The sequence below is a fragment of the Cynocephalus volans genome, chromosome 5, assembly GCF_027409185.1.
Source record: "Cynocephalus volans isolate mCynVol1 chromosome 5, mCynVol1.pri, whole genome shotgun sequence".
NCBI lineage: Eukaryota > Metazoa > Chordata > Mammalia > Dermoptera > Cynocephalidae > Cynocephalus > Cynocephalus volans.
In genome coordinates, this window is record NC_084464.1 from 159,464,288 (window position 1) to 159,488,783 (window position 24,496).

At 39.7% G+C, this 24,496-nt stretch overlaps 1 protein-coding gene across 6 annotated transcripts in view; it reads right to left on the minus strand.

Moving 5' to 3' along the window:
• The window catches only part of PRKN (parkin RBR E3 ubiquitin protein ligase), a 1,299,935-nt gene that overhangs the window by 725,287 nt on the left and 550,152 nt on the right, over positions 1-24,496 (minus strand). For 4 of the 6 annotated variants that reach the window (XM_063096536.1, XM_063096534.1, XM_063096531.1 and 1 more), the window contains one exon: positions 3,587-3,610. The exons of the other annotated variants lie outside the window; for them this stretch is intronic. In XM_063096536.1, coding sequence (XP_062952606.1) covers positions 3,587-3,610 — 24 coding nt within the window. The remainder of the gene's footprint in view (positions 1-3,586; positions 3,611-24,496) is intronic. 6 annotated transcript variants of the gene reach the window in all.

Consider the following 24,496-nt stretch of genomic DNA (forward strand, 5'->3'; position numbering starts at 1 on the left):
ATCCAGACTCTAGGATTTATCAGCTATATAATTTAAGGCAAGTTAATTAATCTTCCCAGGCATAACCTTTCTTACGTCTTAAACTGAGGACTACCCTTCCTAGGACTGGTGAGAAGATGACGTGGGATGGCGTTTGTGAGATGCCCATTAAAGGTGGCCTCTGTTGTCATCATTGTCGCTGTGATTAGCTGGATTGCTAATTTTGGCTTTAATTATAGGAACCCTGGGTGAAAAAGTCCTGAGTCATTTATGTACTCATTACTTCAGAGGTTTAATCCTGAGTCACAAAGCAAGGGTTTGAGCATATTTTTTACAACTTCTTGCCTCAACATGAAGTGTGGGAGAGGCCACTTCACGTAACAACACAGATAACTTCAAAAGAATGAAATTAAATCAACATTTATTAAAATGTTTATTTTTAGACAAAATATCAAAATTTAAACATAATTTAAATGTAACATTATTAATCAAGTGGTGGAAGAGTGGTGCAGAGAAAAGGAAGAGTGAAAATGGATAGAAAAAGATTTCTCTATCATGTACCTCATTTTTATAAGATTTTAAAAGCAACACTTAAGCTATTTCAAGAAAAATCAGTAACATGACTATAAAAGAACAATCATTTTTTAAAGGCCCTCAGCTTCAAATGAGTAACTTTTTAATGAATGATTTTTTTCCAATTAACTTGGAAATCTGACTGAGAATATATAAGAATACCATTGTGTTGCGTGGGCTTTGACAAGAAGCTTGGGCTAGAATCTTGAGTTGCCATTTACCAGATCAATGAGCTTGAAAAAGTTACTCAAATTTTCCTCAGAGTCAGTGTCTTTACTTATAAAATGAAGACAACAATAATATCTATTTCAGAGAATAGTTGTGGAGATTGCAGAAAGTGGGTGATATCCTAAAACTATACCTGAGACTTCCAGCTTTCCACTTGAAGGATTAACTGCTATGGGAACTGCACTTCCACTATAAGCAACGAGAAAACTGGACAGAGAACTACAGAGAGAAACAACTGTTTTCTGACTTAGTCTGCTGTGTGCTGCTATAACAGAATACCTGAGACTGGGTAATGTATAATGAACAGAAATTTACTGGCTCACAGTTGCAGAGGCTGGGAAGTTTAGTATGGAGGTGCTGGTATCTGGCAAGGGCCATCTTGCTACATCTTAACGTGGTAGAAAGCATCACCACTCTGAATGGCAGAGCCCTATGATCCAATCACCTCTTAAAGGTACCCCTTCCTAATGTGTTACAAAGGCAATTACTTTTCAACGTGAGTTTTGGGGGGGACAAACATTTAAACCATAGCACTGACACCGGACCACATATAGTACAGAACTGTGATCCCAGTGAAAAGGGCACGTACAAAGACGATCCAGCTAATTACCTGCAGAATCTGAGACTATAGCAGAGAGAGGGGAAAACCAAACAAAGTAAAATTCTCAATGAATTGGAAAGATGGAAATCAAAGTTTAGGGAGGCTAACAATGCTAGAATTTGCAGGGCAGAAGCCTAAGAGAAGTGAGCTACATAGAGAGAGTTCTGGAAATTTTCAGAGTTCACCTCAAATCTATGGTTAAATATTCATCTGTAAATGTATGGTTAACAATTCCCAAAGCTCACATACAGCTAAACTACCTGCAGAGTCAAGGCTCTTCTGGACATCCCCCAGCAAAGCTTAAAAGCAAGCCTTAAGATGAGTAACTTAACTGTCTGTGTAAAGTAAAACATTCTTTAATGGGAAACTACAAAATCCAGCACCTAACAATGTAAAATTTACAGGGTCTGGAACCCAATAAAAAACTACCAGGGGTGCAAAGAAGCAGGAGAGTATGATCTATAATTAAGAAAAAAAAAATCAATCAATTGAAAAAGATCCAGAAATGACAGAGATAATGAAATTAGCAGGCATGGATGCTTAGCTAGTATTACAGACATGCTCAACATGTCCAAGAAAGAAGAAAATATGATGATAATGAAGGAAGAAGTGTTGAAAAGTCCCAAATGGAATATATGGAGAAGAAAAATACAATATTTTACAGGAACATGCACCAGAGGTATTAACAACTGATTAGACAATGCTGAAAACAAAAGGCAGTGAACTTGAAGAAAGAGCAATAGGAGCTATCCATGATTGATCTCGCACAGAAACAATGGGCAGAGTATCAGAGATCTGTGGGACAACGTCAAGTGGTCCAACACGGGAGAAATTGGAGTTGCCCATTCGAGGCAAGGAGAGAGCCAGGACAGATAAAGCAAAAGGCTGAGAATTTTTAGAAGTTTGTGGTGACTAAAAGGTGACTTAGAGAAAGGGAGAGTGAAGCCTGAGAACGAGGAAAGAGATGATTGATGTCTTCAGTGCTTTCCTGGTGCACAGAGAAGGGCCATATCCTCCTAAAAACCCTGAAGTTTAAAGTACTGAAACTCAGTTTTTGCAATACTGTAAAATGCATTTTTATTTATATGCATATTATACCTCTTGCTGTCACTTTTTGGGGGGTGGGGGCAGAAACTAAATTAAGCCCAAACTGCCTTTGGTATCCTCAGTGGTGATTTCTTGGCATTCATGATAATACCTCTTAATTATTCACCTCATCACCATCTTCCTTCTTTAGTGGAATGAAATTGGGTATAAATATATTAATTTAGAGTTAAGTGTCTACAAAATATAAAGCATTCCCTTGAACATAAAATGCCTGTGACAATATACAAAGAACTGCAAAATCCACTAAGAGATGAAATGACTCAAAAGGTCAGATACAAACAGGTGACAAACAACCATGAACAAAGGTTTATGAAACAGGAGGTGTGGAATGGCTGCTGCAGGATAAGGGCAATCCGCTTCTCAGCCACACTGGGACCGCACAGCCAGTATTCTCCACAGCATCACAGTGACCTCCACACACGGGCCACCGTGATCAGTTCACCCAAAACCAGTACTGGGAAAGACAGACTGTTCTCCCATCCTAGCCGCGGACTCACACTTAAAGAAGATTAGGTGCAATAATGAAGAAATGTGCACCAGAGAACATTAGTAAAAAGTGTAAAGAAAAATGTGCTATTCCCAGACCCTTACATAGGAAGAACATGAAATATCTGTAGGTAACAATTGCTCTTAAGTGGCCCACCCCAGAGAAGAGAAGTGCCTGCAGGCCTATGTGAATTGCTGTAAGCATTATGAACCTGCCAGGATTCCAAATAAGTGCTCTTTTATACAGATATCCAAATATAGGCAAGTCCACTATATTTTTGACAAGTTAATGTCATCAATAACTTTATTTATTAAAAAGAACCTTCGCAAAGTATCTTGTGGGGAAGAGTTGGATATATGAATGAACTGAAGACACTAAGTAATTCTGTAGAAACAGTTCATCAGGATTCTCTATTAGAATAAGAGCATTGTTCTTGATAACATGATTTTGAACATTCAATCTGGGCTTTCCTGATGATTCAGTTCTTGCACTACAAATTCATCAACTTTCTTCTAGCTTCCTGGTTAGAATTATAATTTCTCAGACTCCAAATCTTCTCCTCTTGCTATTTTGAAATACACAATTATTTAGAGACTAAGAACAACACTTACCTTTGTAACCTTGTGTTTTTCATGCTAATTCAGGGGAAAAAAAAAAAAAGAATTGAGAAACATATTGTGACAGGTAGTCATTTGCAAATACACGACTCTTTCAACGGCTGCCACGTTCAGCTTCGTTTTATAGTATCTTTCCTGGCAATATAACTTGCGCTAGGCTGCAGAGGTGTGCGGTGCAGTACAGTGAAGAAAAGCCATCATGACAACTGAAAAATAAAGCACAACGTGTGAGAGTGCGAGCGTGTGTGTGTGCACGTGTCTAATTCACAGCAGACATGCTCTTTGCTTTTCCAGCTTTCTTTCAAAGGGGAATGGTGTTATTTTGGTTGGCTTCCCTGTTTTCTTTTACAGCAAAGCAATGCCACTAGAGGAAGAGACAACTGTCACATCTATGAGGGTTGCCAAACAACCTCAACCCAGTCCAAAAAGAGCTCCCTCACCAGTTCCACAAAAAAAGCAATTTAGTCCAGCACATGCAGATGGATTGTGTCGGTTATATTTACTACTGTAAACACTGTTTTTCTAAACAAAAGCCTATACTGCATTCATTTTTTTAAAGCAGTAGCATAGGAATACTGTAAGATTATATATGATACTGTGACTGTTTAGAATCAAATTAGTATATTAACATTTCTGAAAGCTCTAACTTTTATGCAAACCCCCCAATAATTTACTCAAAATATTTGTTAAATAAGTTTCGTGAGTTTAAAAAAAAATTTAAGCATCCAAAATCCAAAACTTTGAAAGTCTATGGCTAAATTTTAAAAACCAAATCAAATTTACTTAATGCTTTATTTTTCAGTAGGTTTTGGTAAATCATCAAGTTAAATACATTTCTTTCAATTGTGCAATTTGCAGGTATGTGTACTCAAAAAAACATTCTAGTTCAACCTGGTGTAGTCTTACTGTTCAATTAACTTGTCTTACTGTTCAATTAACGTTCAAATTAACCATCTGACTTTCAACACAGTTTGTTTTATTGATTATGTATTTTAAGATAACAGAAAAATGAAATAAATGAAACATGCTTGGTTTGGAGACAATGAATCGCCTATGGTAATCAATATCAGTAATAGAGAAACTTAAAAAGCAGACAGACCACTTAAAAATAAATATATGGTGCTGCTATATAGTATATTTTCATAAAATGGTGTATACTGTACAAAAGTACAGGAAGCAAAAGAGGGTTGTGCACAGGGGTGTTAACACACCCAAAGAACAGGCACACAGGATAGGCTGCCCGTCACCCCGTAGATGGAAGCAGCCTCCTTCCCCAGACAGACTTAAAGAAGAGTCAGTCTAACCAGGACTATTTGTATGTTATCTGGTCTGAGAACAACATGACAATATTATCACCAAATCCTTTTCATAAATACAGTTTGTAATGCATTACAGTAGGTCCATCAGTTTGAGTATTTTGAGTGATTTAAACAGTTTAACCAAGAGTACACAAACACAGGCCCACACACGCATAAACTACTTAAATAAATTTAGTTCACAAAACTCAGATAAAAAATTGTGATAAATCTGAAAAGCACCAAAGCAGAGAAAAGGAGAGTAGCTAATTAAGAAATAGACGGAGAAAAGACGGAAATGCATAATAAGAAGGGATATCATAGTGGTTAAAAGCACAAGCCCAGGCAATGGCATCCGAGAAACCCAGATGCTAATCCCAGCTCGCACAGCACAGAAGATGGCACGTGGCTGAGAGCACGAATCCTGGAATCAGACCTCCTGGGCCCACATCCTGTCTCTGCCAGGTATTAGTGCATGGCCTTGGTCAAGTAAGCTAACTCCTCTGTGCCTCAGTTTCCTCATCTGAAAAATGAAAACAATAGTCAATCCTCCATCCTAGGTTTGTTATGAAGACTAAATCAGCTAATGCTCAGAAATGACTTAAGACTGGGATGGGAACACGGTGAGCACTATGTGTCTGTTAACTAAATGGCCATTCTAACCTCTCACCTTTTCCATTTATGCGATAAAACAACACTGACCTTGAAAGGCAGCTATGCGCATTCTATGAGTTTATATTTGTACAGCATTGCCCAGAATGACTAAAACACGGTAAGCTTTCAACAGACATTAACAGTTACAGTCAGTGCTATTGTGGTGAAGGGCTACATTTAATGAGCACCTACCATGAGCCTGAGACTGTTCTAAGCGCTTTGCATTATGAATTCAATTTATCATAACAAGTCTTTGAGGTGGATTTTATCATTATCTCTATTCCACAGACAGGAAATTGGAAACAGGTAAATAGTCATGATAAACACTCCTAGTCTGAAGAAAGCTATTTCACTAGAGTTAAATATAAAAATTAGTTATGAACGAAGGCAATAAACCTAATTAATTTAGCCAAGCAACAGTTTTGAACTTTTTTTCTCAGTTAATTCCCAATTTTGTGAATGAATAGGTCCAGATAATTGTCTGTGTGTATACTGAAAATACAGCTAATTATTCTAGGAGATGTTCTTTATTTATACACGTAAGACTTAACGGAACACTGTGGCAGAGGTGCTAGCTAGTTGTCTTACCAACCCATGCTTTCTCTCCCTTCTTCCTGATTGAGTAATAAAATATTAATGGTGGCAAAATGCCCACTGACAGCACTATATTGCCCAGACTCCCTTGCAGTGAGATGTAGTCATTGAGTAATTTATGGCCAATAAAATGTAAGCAGAAGATTAGAGTTACTCCTTAAATACAGAAAATAAAGACAGCTGGTGCAAACTCTTGATCTGCCATTCCCCTTTCCTCTTCTTGCTTGGCCTATGGACTTGATGGTTGATGTTCCATAAAATATTTTGGACCAGGAGATGACCTTGAGAAAAATAGCCATGCACTAAGGGCGACGGGGCAGAAAGGAGAGAACCTGGGATCCTGGATCTCAGTGATGACGCATATCATCTTTGGACTACCTACCACCAGATTTCTACCAGAGAGAAAAAAACACTTTTGTCTTGTCATGTTTAAATCACTGCAATTTTTGGTCTCTGTTCCTGGCAGCTGAATGCAATTCATGCTGATACAAGCAGCCATGTGACTTGGACATCAAGGGCAAACAGGATATATTTCAAGAAAATAAAAATGCAAATAATTAAATGCAATAAAGTATTGAATATGTTATGCAGGAAGCAGCCCAGGGTATAATGAGGTTGCCCAGGAGAAAAGTGTTTATTCTATCTGCGTAGGTTTCTTAGAGGGGATGAAGCTTGGATTTGAAAACTGAGAAGGCATTCGATTCAAGGAGGTGGGAGTGGAGGGTGGGGCTGCAGCCATTCCAGGCAAAGACAGCTCATGGAAGGAAGCACACAGAGGCATGAGTAACTCTGGGTATTCTGAGTCCAACTGGTGTTAGTCATTAGGGTCACAATATATAATTTAGTACAAAATAGATGGTATATTCGATTGAAGAAAACACTATAAAATTATCTAGCTCATTTAAAGAAATCTACACACTCTTCTCCATTTAATTTGCTTAAAAGTGCTCTAAGCTTAAAGGGGGAAAGGAAGGAGCTGGTTATGGAGCTTGCCATCACAGCCTCTCTCTCAAAATGCAGATGCTAAATACCCCATCGTGACCCTCTTGCCATTCACACTTTGGCTGAGGTTAACAAATCACACTGAGAGAGAACCTTAAAGGCAACCTTTAAAAAAGCACAAATCTCTGATAAGTTAATACTCTTTCATCCATGATAAAAACAACATAAAATATGCAAGATGGATTTTAATATTCATGACTTTCATCTTTCAAAAGATATCAAATGTAATAAGAAAACAAAAAAGTACTTTATAGAAGTGTTCAAAGTACTTTGCAGCATTCGTAATATAACATCTTTGTAAGAAAGAAGGGAAGAAGAAATTATTCACTAAAACTTACAGATAGGATCAAGGTCTGGAAGATGCTCCTGGAAGGTGATCTGGTCCAGATTTGCACTGCTCCAGGCCTCCCTGGAGACTGCCGTATCAACACTGGCTTCACTACGATGTTTGCAGATAGGTGCACACAGACAGCAGGATATGCTGTTGCAGGCTCACACCAGGTAAACCTTTACGTACACAGTGGTTCCACCACTGTGGAATACACATGACAGTTTACATAGCTGATTTCATGCACTCTCAGCAGTTCTATCCAACTGCTAAGAACTGGACAGATTTTATTTCTAGAGTAAATTGAAAGCAAATGCCCCACTTGGGTTGCCAACTTCATTGTTAGTTCCTACACAGCAGAACTTCTCTGTCCCTGGAGCCCACCACTAACCCAGAACATAGTGACAGTCACTGTCTGCACCACCAGCCTGGGCACCACACTGGGACCATTCTTATAGATTTTATTTGATCAACCCACTTATCATCATCATCATCATCATCGTCATCATAATGACGATGATGATGATGATAGTAAACGCTGATTAGTACATTCTACCTGCTGGTTATTTTTCTAAACACTAAAAAGTTTGGTTAACTCATTTACCCCTCGCAATAAAACATACTAGCTTGACTTCTCAGATGAGAAAGTGAGGCAGGATTGAGTAGCTGCCCAAGGACACATATTTAACCAAGAGTGGAACCAGGTTCAGACTCCAGGCTCTTAAGATTATTCCCTAAGAATAATTTTATAGGAATATTATTCCCTAAGAGTAATTCAGTCCATACCTTTTTCTTAACACTTATGACCATGACTTCGAGTACATAACTATGGTGTATTAGTCTGTTTCTGTTGCTTGTAACAAAATACCTGGAACTCAGTGATTTATAAAGAAAACAAAATTTATTGCTTACAGTTTTAGAGGCTGTGAAGTCCAAAGTCCAGGGAACACTTCTGGTGAGGGTCTAGGTGGTGGTGACAGTGACAGTGGAGTACCACATTGTGAAAATGGTGGAGCAGAGAGAGCAGAGAGACTAACCTCCTCATTCACTCTCCTTTTAAAGCCCTCAGAACCACGCCCCTGACCACCCTTTTTAATCCATCACTACTGCACGGTCCTACAATCCAATCACTTCTTCAAGTCTCCACCTTTCAATTACCATAATAGGATTTCCCATCCTCTTAACTGTCACAGTGGGGGCCAAGTTTCTAATACATAAAACTTGGGGGACACAATTCAAGATTCAGTGAGTTTGGGGGAACATATTTTGATCTACTACATTCCACCACTGGCCCTCCAAAACTCACGCCCTTTTCACATACAAATACAGACATTCCATCCCGAAAGTCTTAACTTGTTTCAACTCAAAAGTCCAAAGTTCAAAGTCCCATCTGTGACATTCATAACAAGTTATCTACTTCCAAGATACAATGGTAGGACAATCAAGTAGTACATATTCACATTCAAAAAGGGAGAAATAGGCCAAAAGAAAGGGGTACCAGGTCCTAAGCAAGTCTGAAACCCAGCAGGGCAGGCATTAAGTCTCAAATCTGGTGAATCACGTACCTTGACTCCATGTTCCATGTCCTCTGCATGCTAGTGTGGAGGTAGGGTCCCCAAGTCCTCAGGTAGCTCCACTTCTATGGCTTTCCTGGTCTCTGGCTACACTTTAGCTCTCCCAGGCTGGGAGCTCCACAGGTCTGGGTTCTCCATGGCAGTCCCACTGTCACGTCTTCACTGGGCATGGTGCTGATGGGGTTTCTCTGCTGCAACTCTGACCCCATGCTTCTGTTCAGCATTACTCTAATGAAGTCTCTATGGGGTGAATCCACCCCTGAGATAAATCTCTTTCTGGGTCCCCAGACTTTTCAGTACATTCTTTGAAATCAGGGTGGAGGTTCCCAAGCCTTCACAACTCTGGCATTCTGTGAGCCTGCAGACCTGACACCACGTGGATGCCACCAAGGCTTCTGGCTTGTGTCTACCAGCCATGCCTGAGGCCAGTTTAGCCAAGGCTAGAGCAGCAGGGCTGTGGGTAGCAGCATTCCTTTCTTTTGTATAATCTTCTTAGCACCCTTGCATTTTTCTTATGAAAATGGTCTCTGCTTCTCTATCACATGGCCATGCTGCAAATTTTCCAAATCTTTACGCTCTGATTTCCTTTTAAATCCTGGCTTTATGTCATGCCTTTGCCTTTTAGATTCAAGAAGGAGTTTCCTCACTCCCTGATATATTTGTCCTGTCTCCAACTTCCCCAAATAAGTTGACTTTTGATGGAAATATATCCCTTTAAAATGTAATTTTAACTAACCTTTCTGAAAATATTTTCCAATATTTTTATCATACATAAGCTATGCACAATTTGCATTTTATTTTTATGCATACGTGTTTCACTGATTTGGCTGATGACGTACTTGCAGAGTGCTTAACTGTGGCCTCTCCTGTTCTGACGCTTTACGTTCCTGTTCCTACTGGCTTCCTTGAAAAAGCGGCTTCAATGTTGCACCCTCAGAATGGCCTTCACTGGGCTCCCCATCTGCAGTACCCATTTTTCTCATTATCTCACCCCGTTTATTTTCTCATAGTACTTATCTTAACTTCTGAATACTGCAGTTTATTTGTTTATTTTATGTCTCCTCCTTCAGCCTATCAGTTTTTAAGTTCTTTGATGACAGGGGCAACATTTACTTTTCTCACTCTTGCCAAAAACACTGCCTAGCACATTGCGGTTAACCACAATGTTTTGCTAAATGAATCAATACAGCATCCAAGATAAGACTTGAAGGATGAGTAAGAGTTGTCAGGAAATATTACGTTCAGAATCCTGTCCAGAGTTCAGAGGCATATACAGCCGTCCCTCACTATCCATGGAGGATGGTTCCAGGACCCCCCATGGAACTAAAATCCGTGGATGCTCAAGTCCCTGATATAAAATGGTGGAGGAAAATGAAGGAAAACACCTGTTAAAGATGGAGGCACTCTTGCTCTCCAGGATTTCGACTCTCTCAGCAGGATGCGAATACACTGTGTCAGCAAGGTGTTGCAAGGCTTAACCGCAAACCCCAGACTTCCTATTGAGTCTAGGAGATGGGGAGGTGATGGGAGGGGTTTACAGATGGCTGAAACACATATAATACCTGCTTTTTCCCAATACATTTGCTTAGTGCATGAGCTAAGCCCTAGAACTTTGTGTCTGGTCTGTGACCACCTCCCCAGGCTGCAGCCCCTAGCTCAAGGCATGCAGCAACTCACTTTCCTGCACTTTCTTGGCAGGGCTGCGTGCGGCACTGCTCCCTGAGGGACTCTTGGCGGAAACTACATGTAGTCCTGCCTCCTGAGACCCCCAGGACCAAGAGAAAGGTGCAAAATGGCATAGCCTTTGCATATCCTCCCACATACTTTAAATCATCTCTACAGTATAATACCTACTGCAATGTAAATGCGTATACATAGCTGTTATTCTATACTGTTTTCATTTGTATTATTTTTTTATTGTTGTATTGCTATTTTTATTTTATTTTTTGAATATTTTTGATCCACGGTTGGCTAAATCCATGGACAGATACAGAAAGCTGATTAAGCATCACTGCCTTTAGAGCAGCCCTAGCAAACTACCCATGTCCAAAGCTGAGCTCTCCTCCTGTCTCTGAAACTGCCCTTCCCTGCCTTAATGAAGGGCACCCTCACATGTGCAGACCCTCCAAGCCAGGAAGCCAGCTGCCCTTGGCTGCTGTGCTATAGTCTTGCCTGTTCACCCTCGCTGTACATACTTTTACAATACAGCTTCCAGCCTGTCCAGTCTTTTGTCTCTCCATGTCCCCTCATCAAATGTTTACCTCAGCCATGATGAACCACTTCCAGTCTCCCGTTCCCCATGTCTCCCAAGATTCCGTGCTCTGTTTCTTATAACCTTTTATGTCTATTCAATACAGACAATCCCAGCTCATTCTTCAAAATTCATTGCGGAGATTACTCTTTTTTGAAAACCTCCAAGCACATCACTCAGGCTGAGTTAGGTGCCTGTTCTTCATAGTCTTATAAATGACATGCAGGCTTCTCTTATCACTCTGGTGACCAGACCATCCTAGTGGTCTCACCTTGTGTTGAGCTCCATGTAAACAACACCAGCATCTTTCACTCACACCCCCTGGGGCTGGCCCAGAGGCTGATGTGTACTTGTACTCTAGGTTATTTCAGAGAAAAAATGGTAAAGTTCACCTGGTAAAAATCACTTTTTTAGACCAAGTGAAAGTCTCAGGAATATTATGAATGAAAGTGTAGGAGGAGATGCAGGTTGGGAGAGATGGTTCTTAAATAGATCAGTTGAATCAACCCTGGAAGTCAATGAACTACACACCATCACATAATTATAATAATTTAAAAAAATAGCTTTGCTGAAAAAAAATTAATCATGTATACAAATACATATGAGTAAAACTAAGTTCCCTTTCTCAGAATATTGCAATGTCATTGGGAAACAAATATATCAAATAGCTATAAAGCAAGGGAGCATTACATAAATATTAAATAGAGCAATGAGGTATGCACCATGAGAATGCAGAGGAGAGACTGATTAGTCTCCGTCCGAATAGTACAAGGCTAATATAAGAACAATGACCCAATACAGAATTCATCGTCCTCCCCCAAAACATCTACCTCCTACATCATTGTATCAACAAATTGTCATATGTTGGTTTGGTCTTTTTCCTGTTTGTCTATGATAAGTATAATCTGAATGATTATACTGCTAATACTACATGCCTTTAAAAGTAATTATTTTTTTCCATTTTTTATTAAAGTATACTTAACATAAGATTTATCTCTTCTAGTGTACAGTTATGTGAATTTTGACAAATGAATATCATTGCATAACCACCATCAAAATCAAGTTACAGACAGTCTCATCTCCCCGCTAATTCTCTGTGTGTCTTTGCACTCAACTCCCACCCCCCACTCCAGCCCTCGGTCACCACCGATCTGCATATTGTCCCTACAGTTTTGTCTTTCATGCATGTAGCATTTGAGCACGGCGTGTTTCACAATAGACTGCATTTGAGATTAATCTATTTGTAATCAATAGCCTATTTCCTTTTATTACTGTTTAGTATTCCACCGTACTGGTGTCCCATGGCTTGTTCATCCTTTCATTGGCTGAAAGACATGTGGGTTGTTTTCTGGTTCGGCTATTACAAATAAGGCTGCTTTAAACATAGAGTATAGGTTTTTGCATGAATATAAATTTTCACTTCACTTGGGTAAATGTCTGGGAGTGAGGATGCTTGGCTCATCTGGTGAGTGGCGTTCACGTGGCTGTGCTATTTTGCATTCACACCAGCAGTTCCAGCTGCTCCACAAACTTGGTAGCTGCTGTGGTTTGATTCTTTGATTGCCATTTTAACAGGTGTGTAGCGGTCCCACACTGCAGTTTTAGTTTGCACTTCCTTACTGACTGAATATCTTGTCAAGTTCTTACTTATTATCTTTATTTCTTTGGTAAGGCATTTATTAAAATCTTCTACCTATTTTTAAATTGGTTCTTCTTCTTTTTTTTTTTTTTTTTCTTATGTTTGTGTCTTGAGAGTTATTCACGTACACTGGACAAAACTCTTTACCAGATATGCAATTTGTAGATATTTCTCTAGTCTTCTGCTTATGTTTTCATGAACTTAGTATTTCTTGAAGAGCAGTAGTTATTCTGATGAAGTCAAATTTATCTTTTCTTTTTAATAGATTGTGATTTTGGTGTTGTATCTGAGAACGTTTTCTGCCTAGTCTAAGGTCACAAAAATATCTACCTATGTTTTCTTTTAGAAATTTACAGTACTAGGTTTAACATTTACGAATGCAATCTCTTTCGAGTTGATATTTGCATATAGTGCAAGATCTGTATCAAAATTCTTTTTTTTTTTTTTTTGCATATGGATATCCAATTGTTCCAGCAGCATGTGGAGATATCTGAATCCCCGTGCTCATTGCAGTATTATTCGCAATAGCCAAGGTATAGAAACAACTCAAATGTGTATTGACAGATGAATGGATAAAGAAAATGTGTGTATATATATACCACACACAATACACACACACACACACACACACACAATAGAATATTATTCAGCCTTTGAAAAAAAAGGAAATCCCAACATTTGCAACAACATGAATGAACCTACAGGATGTTATGCTAAGTGAAATAAGCCAGTCACAGAAGGACAAATACTGCACGATTCCACTTATGTGAGGTATCTAAAATAGTCATACTCATAGAAGCAGAGAGTAGAATGGTGGTAGACAGGGGCTGTGAGGAAAAGGAAATGAGGAATTGCTGCTCAACTGGATATAAAGTTTCATTTATGCAAGATGAATAAATTCTAGAGATCTCCTATACAACACAGTACGTATCTAGAGTTAACAGTATGGTACTATGGTATTGTGCACTTTAAGATGTGTAAAGAGAACAGATTTCATGTGGTGTTATCACCACAAAAAACAACAAACTAACAAAACACACAAAAAAATAAGGACAATTTTGGGGGCGATGGATATGGTTAGTATTTTGATAGTGCTGATGGTACTACAGGTACGTACATATGTCCAGAAATCAAAACGTATACATTAAATATGTGCAACATTTTGTACATCAATTATACCTCAATAAAGCTTATAATTAATTAATTAATTAATTTTGATTCAAATACAACATACCAGGAGTCTCAAAAATTCTCACTATAATGTTTATATACATATGAGGGTACTTCAAAAAGTTTGTGGAAAAAAGAAATTATTATTGAATATAATAATTATTGTGGACTTCTGGTCAAGATGGCAGAACAGACAATCCCCAGTGTCACTCTCTCCTGCAAATCAACCAATTTACAACTATAAAAAAGCAAGAACAGCCAAGCTGGGGCCACTAGAGCTCAGGGGAAGAGGAGGAGAGACCTATGGAGTGCATGAAGTTGGGAGAAGCCACAATGAGAGAAAGAAGCAACCTCTCTGACCATTTTGAATCCCGGCTGCATCCAGTCTAGAGCTGCTGAGTGCATGGAGCGGGAGTTGGCAAAAGCTACAGCTGTATCCCTTGGATGAAGTTGCTTGGAGGCAGCAGAGGAGAAGAGGTCTTGGTGGCTCCCAGGCCAGAAATACCACTAATAGGGTTCCCATGGACCCACATAGGACCGAGGAGCCACAACAGCTGAAAAAAAGGAGTCACTCAGAGGCTGGTGAGTCATCATGAAGGACCGGCACACAGCCCGCCCCATGGGAAGTGTTTGCAGCACGAGTGGTGGGGGAGACAGGCCCACCAGGGGCATGCTAGGGCACAGCAAGGACAGCTGATCTGCCCCCCAGTGAGCACAGGACCATTCAGAGGAGACTGGTCAGGAATGCAGAATTGCATGGGGTGCAGTTTGATGAAAAGACCCAGGCCCAGACCAGTGTTTCTACACAACCCAGGTGCACTGGATTTCACTAGAACTGGAAGAACTAATAAAGCCAACCATTAAAACCTGAGCTGCACAAAAAGCCTTCTGTAGGGAATCAGCAGTAAAGCAGCAATTTAGCTCAACCACAGAGCTCAAGTACTGGTCCCCAGAGGAAGTTCCTCCATTTTAGAAGTAAGCAAAGGACAGAAAATTAGTTGTAGCACAGAGTTTGAGTGGCGGGAACAGCAGATAATCCACCATAGAACTGAAAGAAAAAACAAAGTACCCATAACCACAGACAAAGTTTGATATTAACTAGAAAAGGTCTCATTTCATCAAGAACACCTATAACACCTAGAAGGACTGGAAGTCCTCTGGGCTACCAAGCCAGAAAGGAGGGAGGGCCGGGGACCTCAGCCATGACCCCCAACACCTGCAACCAGTCCCGAGGGTGGGGGCCTCCAGTGTCAGTCACACCACCCCCGACAAGTGCAACAACCCCACCAATGACCACTGAGCTGCCACAGGAAGCACCCCAGGCTCTCCTGAGCCAGGGCAGTGGGGGGCAGAGGGTCTCAGACACACCTCCCCGACATGAGCAACCAGCCCAGTGACGACCACCGGGCCACAGCAAGAAGGGCCGCAGGTTCCTGAGCGGGGGTGGTGGGAGGTGAGGGCTTTTGCCACACCCCCTTGACATCTGCACCCAGCTTGGCAATGACTGAACCCTGTTGGAAGCCCCCCAGTCTCCCTTGTGGGAATGTTGGGGGTGCCATAGGCCTCAATCCAATCCTGCCCCTCCTCCTTCCTCCTTTTTCCATCACATTTCCTTCCCCTTTTCCCTCTCAATCTTCCTCCCAACTGCTCCATAACAGCATCATAGAATGTAAAAAAACAATATTAATAAAATAAAAAAATTTTAAAAAGTATTCTGATATGAGCATCACATATGGCACATAGGTATTGATGTTCAGCTCTTTACCCTACAGATACGTACAATCAACTTTGTTACAATAAAAAAGAAAAAAAGCTAGGAAAAAAAGATAATGCAAATCATTCCATGAACTTTTTGAAGACCCCTCATGTATGCACTGCAGAAAATTTGCAAACCACAGATAAAAATTTTAATAGGCAATGGTAGTCAGTTTTGCTGCACATATTTCCAGTGCTTTTCTTAACACACAGATAAGCTACCCAAGATCCAGAGAGATGGAACAGTTTGCCTCTGGTCACACAGAAAGTGGCAATGCCAAGAAGTGATCCCAGGCAGTCTAACGTCAGACATGCATACCCAGTAACATCATATTGCTAGTTCAAGATGTTAACAAACAATAATTAGTGAGCCGAATTGCTCACTCAGAATATTACACAGATGAAAAAGATAAAAGGAAAAGTATGATGGGTGGAAAAGCCATCTACCTAGTCATCTGTGATGGGTTGAATGTGTCCCCCAAAAGTGCATGTGTTGGAAACCCAACACATCCTGTAAGGGTGTTAAGAGGGCAGGGAATCCAATTACGATATTTGAAAGGCAGGGCCTCTGAGAGGTGAATGGATCATGAGGACTCTGTCCTCATGGAAAGATTAATACATTCGAGGACTAATGGGTTAATGGTTGAGTGGGTTATCCTGGGTGTGGACTGGGCTTTATGAGGAGAGTACGTGAAAGATCTCTTGTCATCCTCTCCACGTGACACCCTGGTCATGAAAAGACCCTGTAGAGAGTTTCGCTCCAGAAGAAGACCCTCACCAGATGCACCTCCTGGACCATGGACTTCCCAGCCTCCTAACCTATAAGAAATAAATTCCATTTCTTTATAAATTATCCAGTTTCAGGTATTCTGTTAGAAGCAACAGAAAATGGACTAATACATCATCTGAACTAGAATGCTAAGCTTTCACCTTCACCCATCAACATTTCACCAATTTCTGTTAATTTTGCATCTTGAATATTTTTCAGGTTCCTCACTAACTGATTGCTGCTTTACTTGAGGTTTCCATCACATAAAATATTCCAAGAGTGTCCTAACTACCCTTCAGGCTCGATACACCCAAGTAAGGTTGACAGATAAACTGAAGGAAGCTCGATTAAATTTGAACTTCAGATACACTACATATAATATTGTAGTGTGACCCAGATATTGCATGGAACATACTTACACTAAAAACATTATTTGTTAACTATCTGAAATATCAATTTAACTGGATATCCTGTATTACTACTTGCTAAATCTAGCAACCTTGCTCCAATCTCTACCTTCTAAGGAAACCAGAGTGGCAATAAACAAGTGAACAAATAAACAAATGACTACACCCTGATTTGGGATAAAGGTCAATCAAGGAAACTTATGGAACATAATGCATTTGGGAGAGTACTTGGGAGAGTACTTGAAAGATCAGTAGGGTTTAGTTTGATGAAGGGAGAAATGGCAAAGTCAAAAACAAAATAAAATAAATAAAAGTATATTCTATATGAATTTTTGCATTATTGCCAAACAATGCTCAAACTAATATTTTTGATACAGTTTACATTAGTATATTTGCTACTGTAATAAATGTCTTTTCCTAGACTTTCACTTTATTGGAGCCAATTTTTATTAAGTAAACAGCAGCAAGGCCGTTTTAATATATATATGTCCTATTTGACCACTGGCATCTCAAAAACAGCGTCCAACTCAGCTTGGAGTGCTTTTTGTTCTCCATAAAAGTCTATTAGCCCATACTCCAAAGGGCCAAGGTGAGTATATTATATAGCGATCTTGGGTTTTAGCTCTGACTTGGCCATATTTCTATTATTCGTGGCCTTCAGCTTTGTAGATAAATATACCGGATGGGCAATAAACACTGACAGGCCTTGGTGAAGAAAACACATTTGCTGCTTTTTTCAATAAGACTTGAGGCTACAATGAGTGAACCATGAGAATGAACATAAAAGGACTAGCACATTAAGGCATGAGGAGCACAGGACCAACGCGTCATTTTTAGTTCTCAGAAACTCATCAAGTATTCAGCCTTTTGCATTTAACTACCATTGGTCATTTGTTTTTAATCACTAATTATAAGAGAGATTAGATTAAATTTCCAATGAGGAAAAGTCCCTGTCGACTTCCCGTAGTCAAGGTATTTAATTCAATGCAATTTATTAAGGGAATCATACTCTTCTTTTAATGATGAATAACAACAACCTCCAATTTACCTTTTACCTTTTCTGTGTAGACATACAAACAATCCCCACCTTCTTCAGCTTTACATTTTGCTGCTCTGAGTACTTAACTATCTAATATTGACCTGGATGTCAACAGTTCCTGCCAGTGTTCAAAAAGATAAATACAATGCCTCAATCAGAGTAAGAATATACAGAACGAAACAATAGAGATTTCCCCAAATGGTGACATGGGTAGTCTGGGGAAACTATTTTTTTTCTGTAAGTGAGGACAACCCCACAGTTTTGTGCTAAACCTAATGAGCCTTAGACCTTGCCTGGGAATATTTATACATGGGGTGACTTGTCTCTCTTTGCACATAGCACACATGTAGCCATCTAGCAGTCACAAGATCGTGGAACATCAAGATAGACAACCTGGGCCATGATAACAACATTGAGCAATTTAGTTATTCAACCCCAAAGCCTATTTGTGAACATTTTATGTGACATAAATGTATCCTTACTGATATATAAGTCCTAGGTTTATATTACTATGTACATTTTTGGGTAATATCCAGGTTTGTGTGTGTGTGTATTGGGCTATTTTATGTTAAGAAAACCTTCTTCCCTTTTGTATATCATGTAATAAGATTGAAAATGAATGTTTAGTTAATATTTTTTATTTTTTCTAAAAAATATACAAGATAATATCACTTCTAGGCTGGCTATTTGTAATCCCTTTGTCCAGCTGATTTTATACTGATGTAGCTCCCTCAAGGGAACAAACACAGAACGTCCACCCAACATCAGCACAGAGAAAGGATTGGCAATGATATAAGACCCATGTGAATATTATCTTAAAGCAGATCCAGCATGATAAGCTCCTCTCACCATTTCCGATGCCCAACTAAATATGATCGCATGACATCTTACAGACTAAATATGACCGCATGACATCTTACAGACTAAATATGATCGCATGACATCTTACAGACTAAATATGATCGCATGACATCTTACAGATTTTTCTTCATGACATAGGAAGTAAACTTTTCAAGACTGCAAAACTTTCTATTTTATGGTGTACTTAGTATATGAAGGGAAGGGAAGGTACTTCTGAACCCAGTCTGAAAATCACATTCTTAAGAATAAAATTAGAGATAACCAAAAGATCATTTGTGATCATCTCATATATAGTCACAATAACCTGACACTTAGGGAGGCATTACCAGGTTATAATTTTAACTACAAAAGTTTCAGTCAAGGCAATTGCATTGTACTTGTCCCAAGAAATAATTTATTAATAATGAAGTGAGATAATAATCATGAACAGTCTGAAAGAGAATTCCGAGGAGACAAAATTAAGCAATGTGTCTCTGGCACTACTCAGAGACTGCCACAGTCATAAGTCCACGTACCAGCCGGGAGGACCATATACTACATGTCATAGGCAGACGCATCAGGGTGTCATTATTTTGATAACATGACCCCTTAACATAATCCAACTAACTACCCTTGTAGATTTTGTGCCTATAAAATAACCATTGGATAACGGTTGAGCTATCCAAAAAAATTATAAGTAGAGAATATGCTATTAGTAAGCATAAACATCTTCTCCCCATGTTAGCTTTGGTTCTTACCCTACTTCAGCCAGCCAGTATTCCAGCTGTTCAACAGGGAATCTGATGAGTGTGCCCTATGATTCAGCTCTACGAAGACGGGCCACTTCTGAATTCACTAACTTTTGGATTTCCGAGCCTATGGGCTTGAAAAGACATTACAGCACGGGGACCATTCTAACATACTTTTATCTTGTCAGGACCTGTCTATGAGTCAAGCCCTTTCCCCTACATATTGCCTTTCTCAACCAGGGTTCCATATCTGGACTACAGGACACAGAAAATTATTTGAATAGCTATTTTTTCAATACTCACAAAGATGCATTGGAAAGAAGGTTAATTCATCAATGGAGGCCCTAGGGTATTGAGCCTCAATTCTCTCACGGAACCCCGAGTTCCATACTTCCAAACGGAAATACGAAACAATATCTGTGCTCATCTTGTGGAAGGGGTTGAGGTGCTCTATAGAAATAATCAGATAAGCATGGATTCATGGAAATGAACCCCTGGACATGTCTGAAGTAATCCTGGTGGTTCTAAAAAGGATCAAAAACATGAGCCCTTGAACCTGAAATTCTAACTATGGCTGCATTTTTTTTAGTAATTACTGTTTGCTGAGCACACTCCATGCTTTAATAAGAAGAAACAGCTGACCCCGGAATACCTTTTCTCTCATACTATATTAATGTTACTTTTAGCTGTATACATGGCAATCCACTCAAAGACTACATTTTTCTTCTCTTTTGCAGCTTGATGTGGCCAACTGACTAGGGTCTGGTCAATGGGGTAGGAGTAGAAACAGTGCATGTAACTATAGGGTCAGACTCCTCCCATTTCCCTTCTTCCCCTTCCCTTGCCTGGAACACAGACTTGGTGTTGAGTCGTATCTGACCTTGTATCATACGAGGGCAGCAACCTGTGTCTAGCAATGAGTCAAGAAAGACGAAGTCTAGAGCCCTGACACAATGGAGATGTCACATCAGCTGCAGACCAACTTCTCAGATTCTTACAGGCAAAGGAACTAAACTCCTATCAAGATTAAGCCATGGGTATTTTGAGACCCCGATAGAAGCTTTGTCTATATCCTAACTAATCCACATAGACTAGCTTATTTAATCCTTACAATGAACTTATGAAGTTAGCACAAAAAAAGAAAGAATATATGCCAGAGTGTAAAAAAAATTTTTTTAAAATACAGATACCACATATGTGAAATGTACAGAGAGGCCTAAAATAAAGAGGTGACACCTAGGCAAAGACCTGAAAGGAAACTACCATGTGACACACGTTTGAGTCTACCACACCCCTTCCTTTTCCTACAAAGAGCCAGAGAGCTACATGCAGTAGAGGGCTGAGATGGACCAGCAGTCAGGAACTTAGGAAGTTCTGAGACACCCGTTAGATTTTCCTCAGTGATGGGTATGAATTGAGAGGCAGAGAACAAGTGACAGGCCTCCTTTAACACTTTCTGCCAAGACCAAAATTGACATTGGTTTTTAGACAACCTCAGGTCCAAGTGCGTTAGCAAATGTGGCTGCTTACATGCATAGTCAGGGTGAGGGCATTTCCTGAACAAAAAGATTCTGCTTATTCATTCATACTTAAGATTTCTGAGCACACACAGGGCAGTGAGAAATGACACGGGAAGTTACACCCAACTTCTGCATCTGACTGCTTGTGTGGTTGGAAGTCAGTCTCTCTCTGACCCTCTCCCAGTAGGACAAGCCATTGTTATTTTGCACCTTCAAGGTCTTACCAGGGCACAGGCAACAGCCAGGCAGAACTGATTAGCTGAGCCTTAAAATATAGGATATATTTTATTTATAAAATAAAACATAGGGCTTTATATTTTTCACAGTAAAATCAAGTCAGGATGGAAACTAGGTGCAGTGAGGGGCCAAAGGAAGGTCTCAAGGCCAGAGAGAGACTGTGTTAGTTGAAGTAAGAAAGACCCTCAAATCTATAGGGCCGGGTACTTTGGCTATCAGGGGCCAGAAACTCAGAAATAACCTGATCGTCAGGCTAGCGCTGTTCCACTTTCTTGTGCCACGGTGGCCATCAGTGGCACTAATGTGCAGAAGGCCAAGGTGGCTGAGAGAGGGACGGAGGGCTTCCAGGGAATGACACTGACAGGGAGGAACAGGCGGCTGGGATTCTAGAGGAGCATCGGGTGCCCGACTCCAAAAGAGCAACCCCCACAAGTGACTGTTTTGTGTTGGAAAGTATTATATGTTATAAAGACTCCACATTCATTGATTTTGTCACAAACATCTTGATCCCTAACATAGCACTCTGATAGGTTCTACTTCCTGACATGTAGATCCCTTAATTCAGTGAAATCCAACAGGAATTTAGTGAACTTGCTTCTTGGTAATATTTCCAATACCAAACAGACGCACTGCGATCACAGTGTCCTTCTAAGAAAATAAACATGTCAGTAAGTGCAGAAACAGATGGATATTTTTTAAAATACCTGATAGACGATCATAGTGAAAATGACCCATCACACTGTAACTCAAGTGTGGGCAAATCTGCAATAGACACATTTATCCTTAGAAGACACTGTCAAAATGTTTTTAATGTGAATTTAAAATACTCGAGTTTGGGGGGCTTTTCTGTTTTTGCTGTTTTCACTCCTGATTTATATGCTGTCTCGAGAGGGTGAGAGTGTAAACTATTTCCTGAAGGCAAAATCTTCATCTGCTCCCCATATACCAGGCTTTGTTATTGCAGGGCTGCTCTAGAGCATCCAGCCTCTGGCAGAATTTGTTTCAGGTGAAAAGAGCATCAAAGCTGTTATTTTGAAAAGACACACTCCAGAAAAACGCAGCACAGTACACCTTTTGCAACAGATCCTGCGCTGGGGAAAAATAAAGCCAGCACTATTATATTTGGGTCCTGCCTTTACAAAGGCTCATTAACATCTAAATCATTCAAATGATGTTAAAAAAAAAAAAAAAAAAGACTAAAATGAGTCAGAGCTTTGCTTGCCAGCCTTTTTCAAGGTAAAATGCTTCTGTTGTTTAGGTACCAGGAAAGGAAAAAATATTCAAGCAAATCTATTTCTCACGCTTGATGCAAACTGGAAATTGGGAAATATTTATCTATTTTAAGGAAGCTGTCTTCGTTTTGTTCCCCCCTCCCCACATCAGATGGAGTGAGTCAAGCAATTACTGAACCTCAATTCATGGTGGTTGAACACTATAAAAATACTCAAATGTCACCTGAGACTGTGGGCTATATAACATAATTGAGTTTCTAATAAAAGTAAAAGAGAAATTGAGTAAAGCTTAGGAAAGCTACTAGCGGAGATCTATATGAGGCAATAAAGACAGCAGAAGAAATCCTGATGTTAAAAACAGAGAAAAAGGAAGAAAAGCAGAGGTTGTCTGTAACACTGTACAACATAAGAACTGAAGAAGATTTGGCAGATGACCTGAAATTTCTCCTGTCTCTTCACTAATTTTCAGGGGATAGCATCCTGTGCACACTCAGAACTGAATCTGAGGTTCTGGCTACATGGATGGGCGACCCGGTTGGCCGACAGTGTGTCTCAAAGCTTGGCTGCCACCAGACAAACAGGTGCACCAGCATTTCGTTCTCCACTCCCAAGGGCACCTTCTTATGAAATGAAATTTCATGCTCAGTCAAACTTTAGAAACATATGATTTAAACATATGCCAGTCTCTTTCTACATATTTGCGGCTTCTCAATTCTCTATCTCCTGGGCTCTTTCTTAAAATAGCTTCTGGTTGAAGCTACAAGGGTTAGTTGAAGAGTCATCTTTTCCTCTTTCTATCTAGGCTGTAGAAATCTTTCATGAGAAAACTGACGAGCTATGAGCAAACTGAATTAATAATGCTCTATAATGTGATATTTTAATGCCTGAGACTATTTTCAGAATTAGAAAGAAATTTCCCTTTTACAAAACAGTGTCTTTCAAAAAAATTCACCATAAACCATCACCAGTGAATCCAGGCTGATTCATGTCTTGGCAGTCCCACTTTAAGAAAGAGAGAGAGAAAGAAAGTGTGTGAAAAGTTATGAAGACAAAAAAATATCTTGAAATGACATAATTTGTTTAATTTGAAAGCAATATTTGTCCACATAAAGTAAGGATTTATTGCTATAAGATGAAAAGTGTATGAGATGTAATAAACACTGTCCATAGTTAGAGTTACATGATAATTAATTTACATTAATTATTTCAGTGAAAAACAAATACAGTCATGACCTGCATAATGCTGTTACCTTTGGCCAAGGACACACTGCATATATGATGGTGTCGGAGCAATAGGATATCCCATATGGCCTGGGTGTGTAGTAGGCTACACCATCTAGGTTTGCATAAGTAACTCTATGATATTTGCACAACGATGAAATCCCCTAATGATGCAATTCTCATAACACATTCCCATCATTAGACAAAGCATGACTGTACTATGAAGTTCTTCTGAGGAACAGTATTAAGCAAAAATATTGGATAATTATAATGCTTTATGTATCTGTAAATTAATATACTGTGGATCCATGGTAACTAAGGGATTTTGTACAATAAGAGTCCCTCAGGAGCTCTTAGGAATACAGGTCACTTTCCATCAAGGCATAACTGGAGGCTGCTCAGATGATGAAATTGGAAAGGTGCTAAGAAAGGCTCTTCCTGGACTTTACCTGTCTCAGCTGATGAATACCAATGGCCTAAAATATTATCCTTCCAAATGCAAGCACTCTGGGGGAGCTTTCCATCAATTAAGTAAGGTCTTATTGCAATTGACCTACACAGTTTCCTGACTTTCACAGCCTGTGTCTCCTCAACTCTCCACATTCTCTCTAATTCTCCCACAAATTCA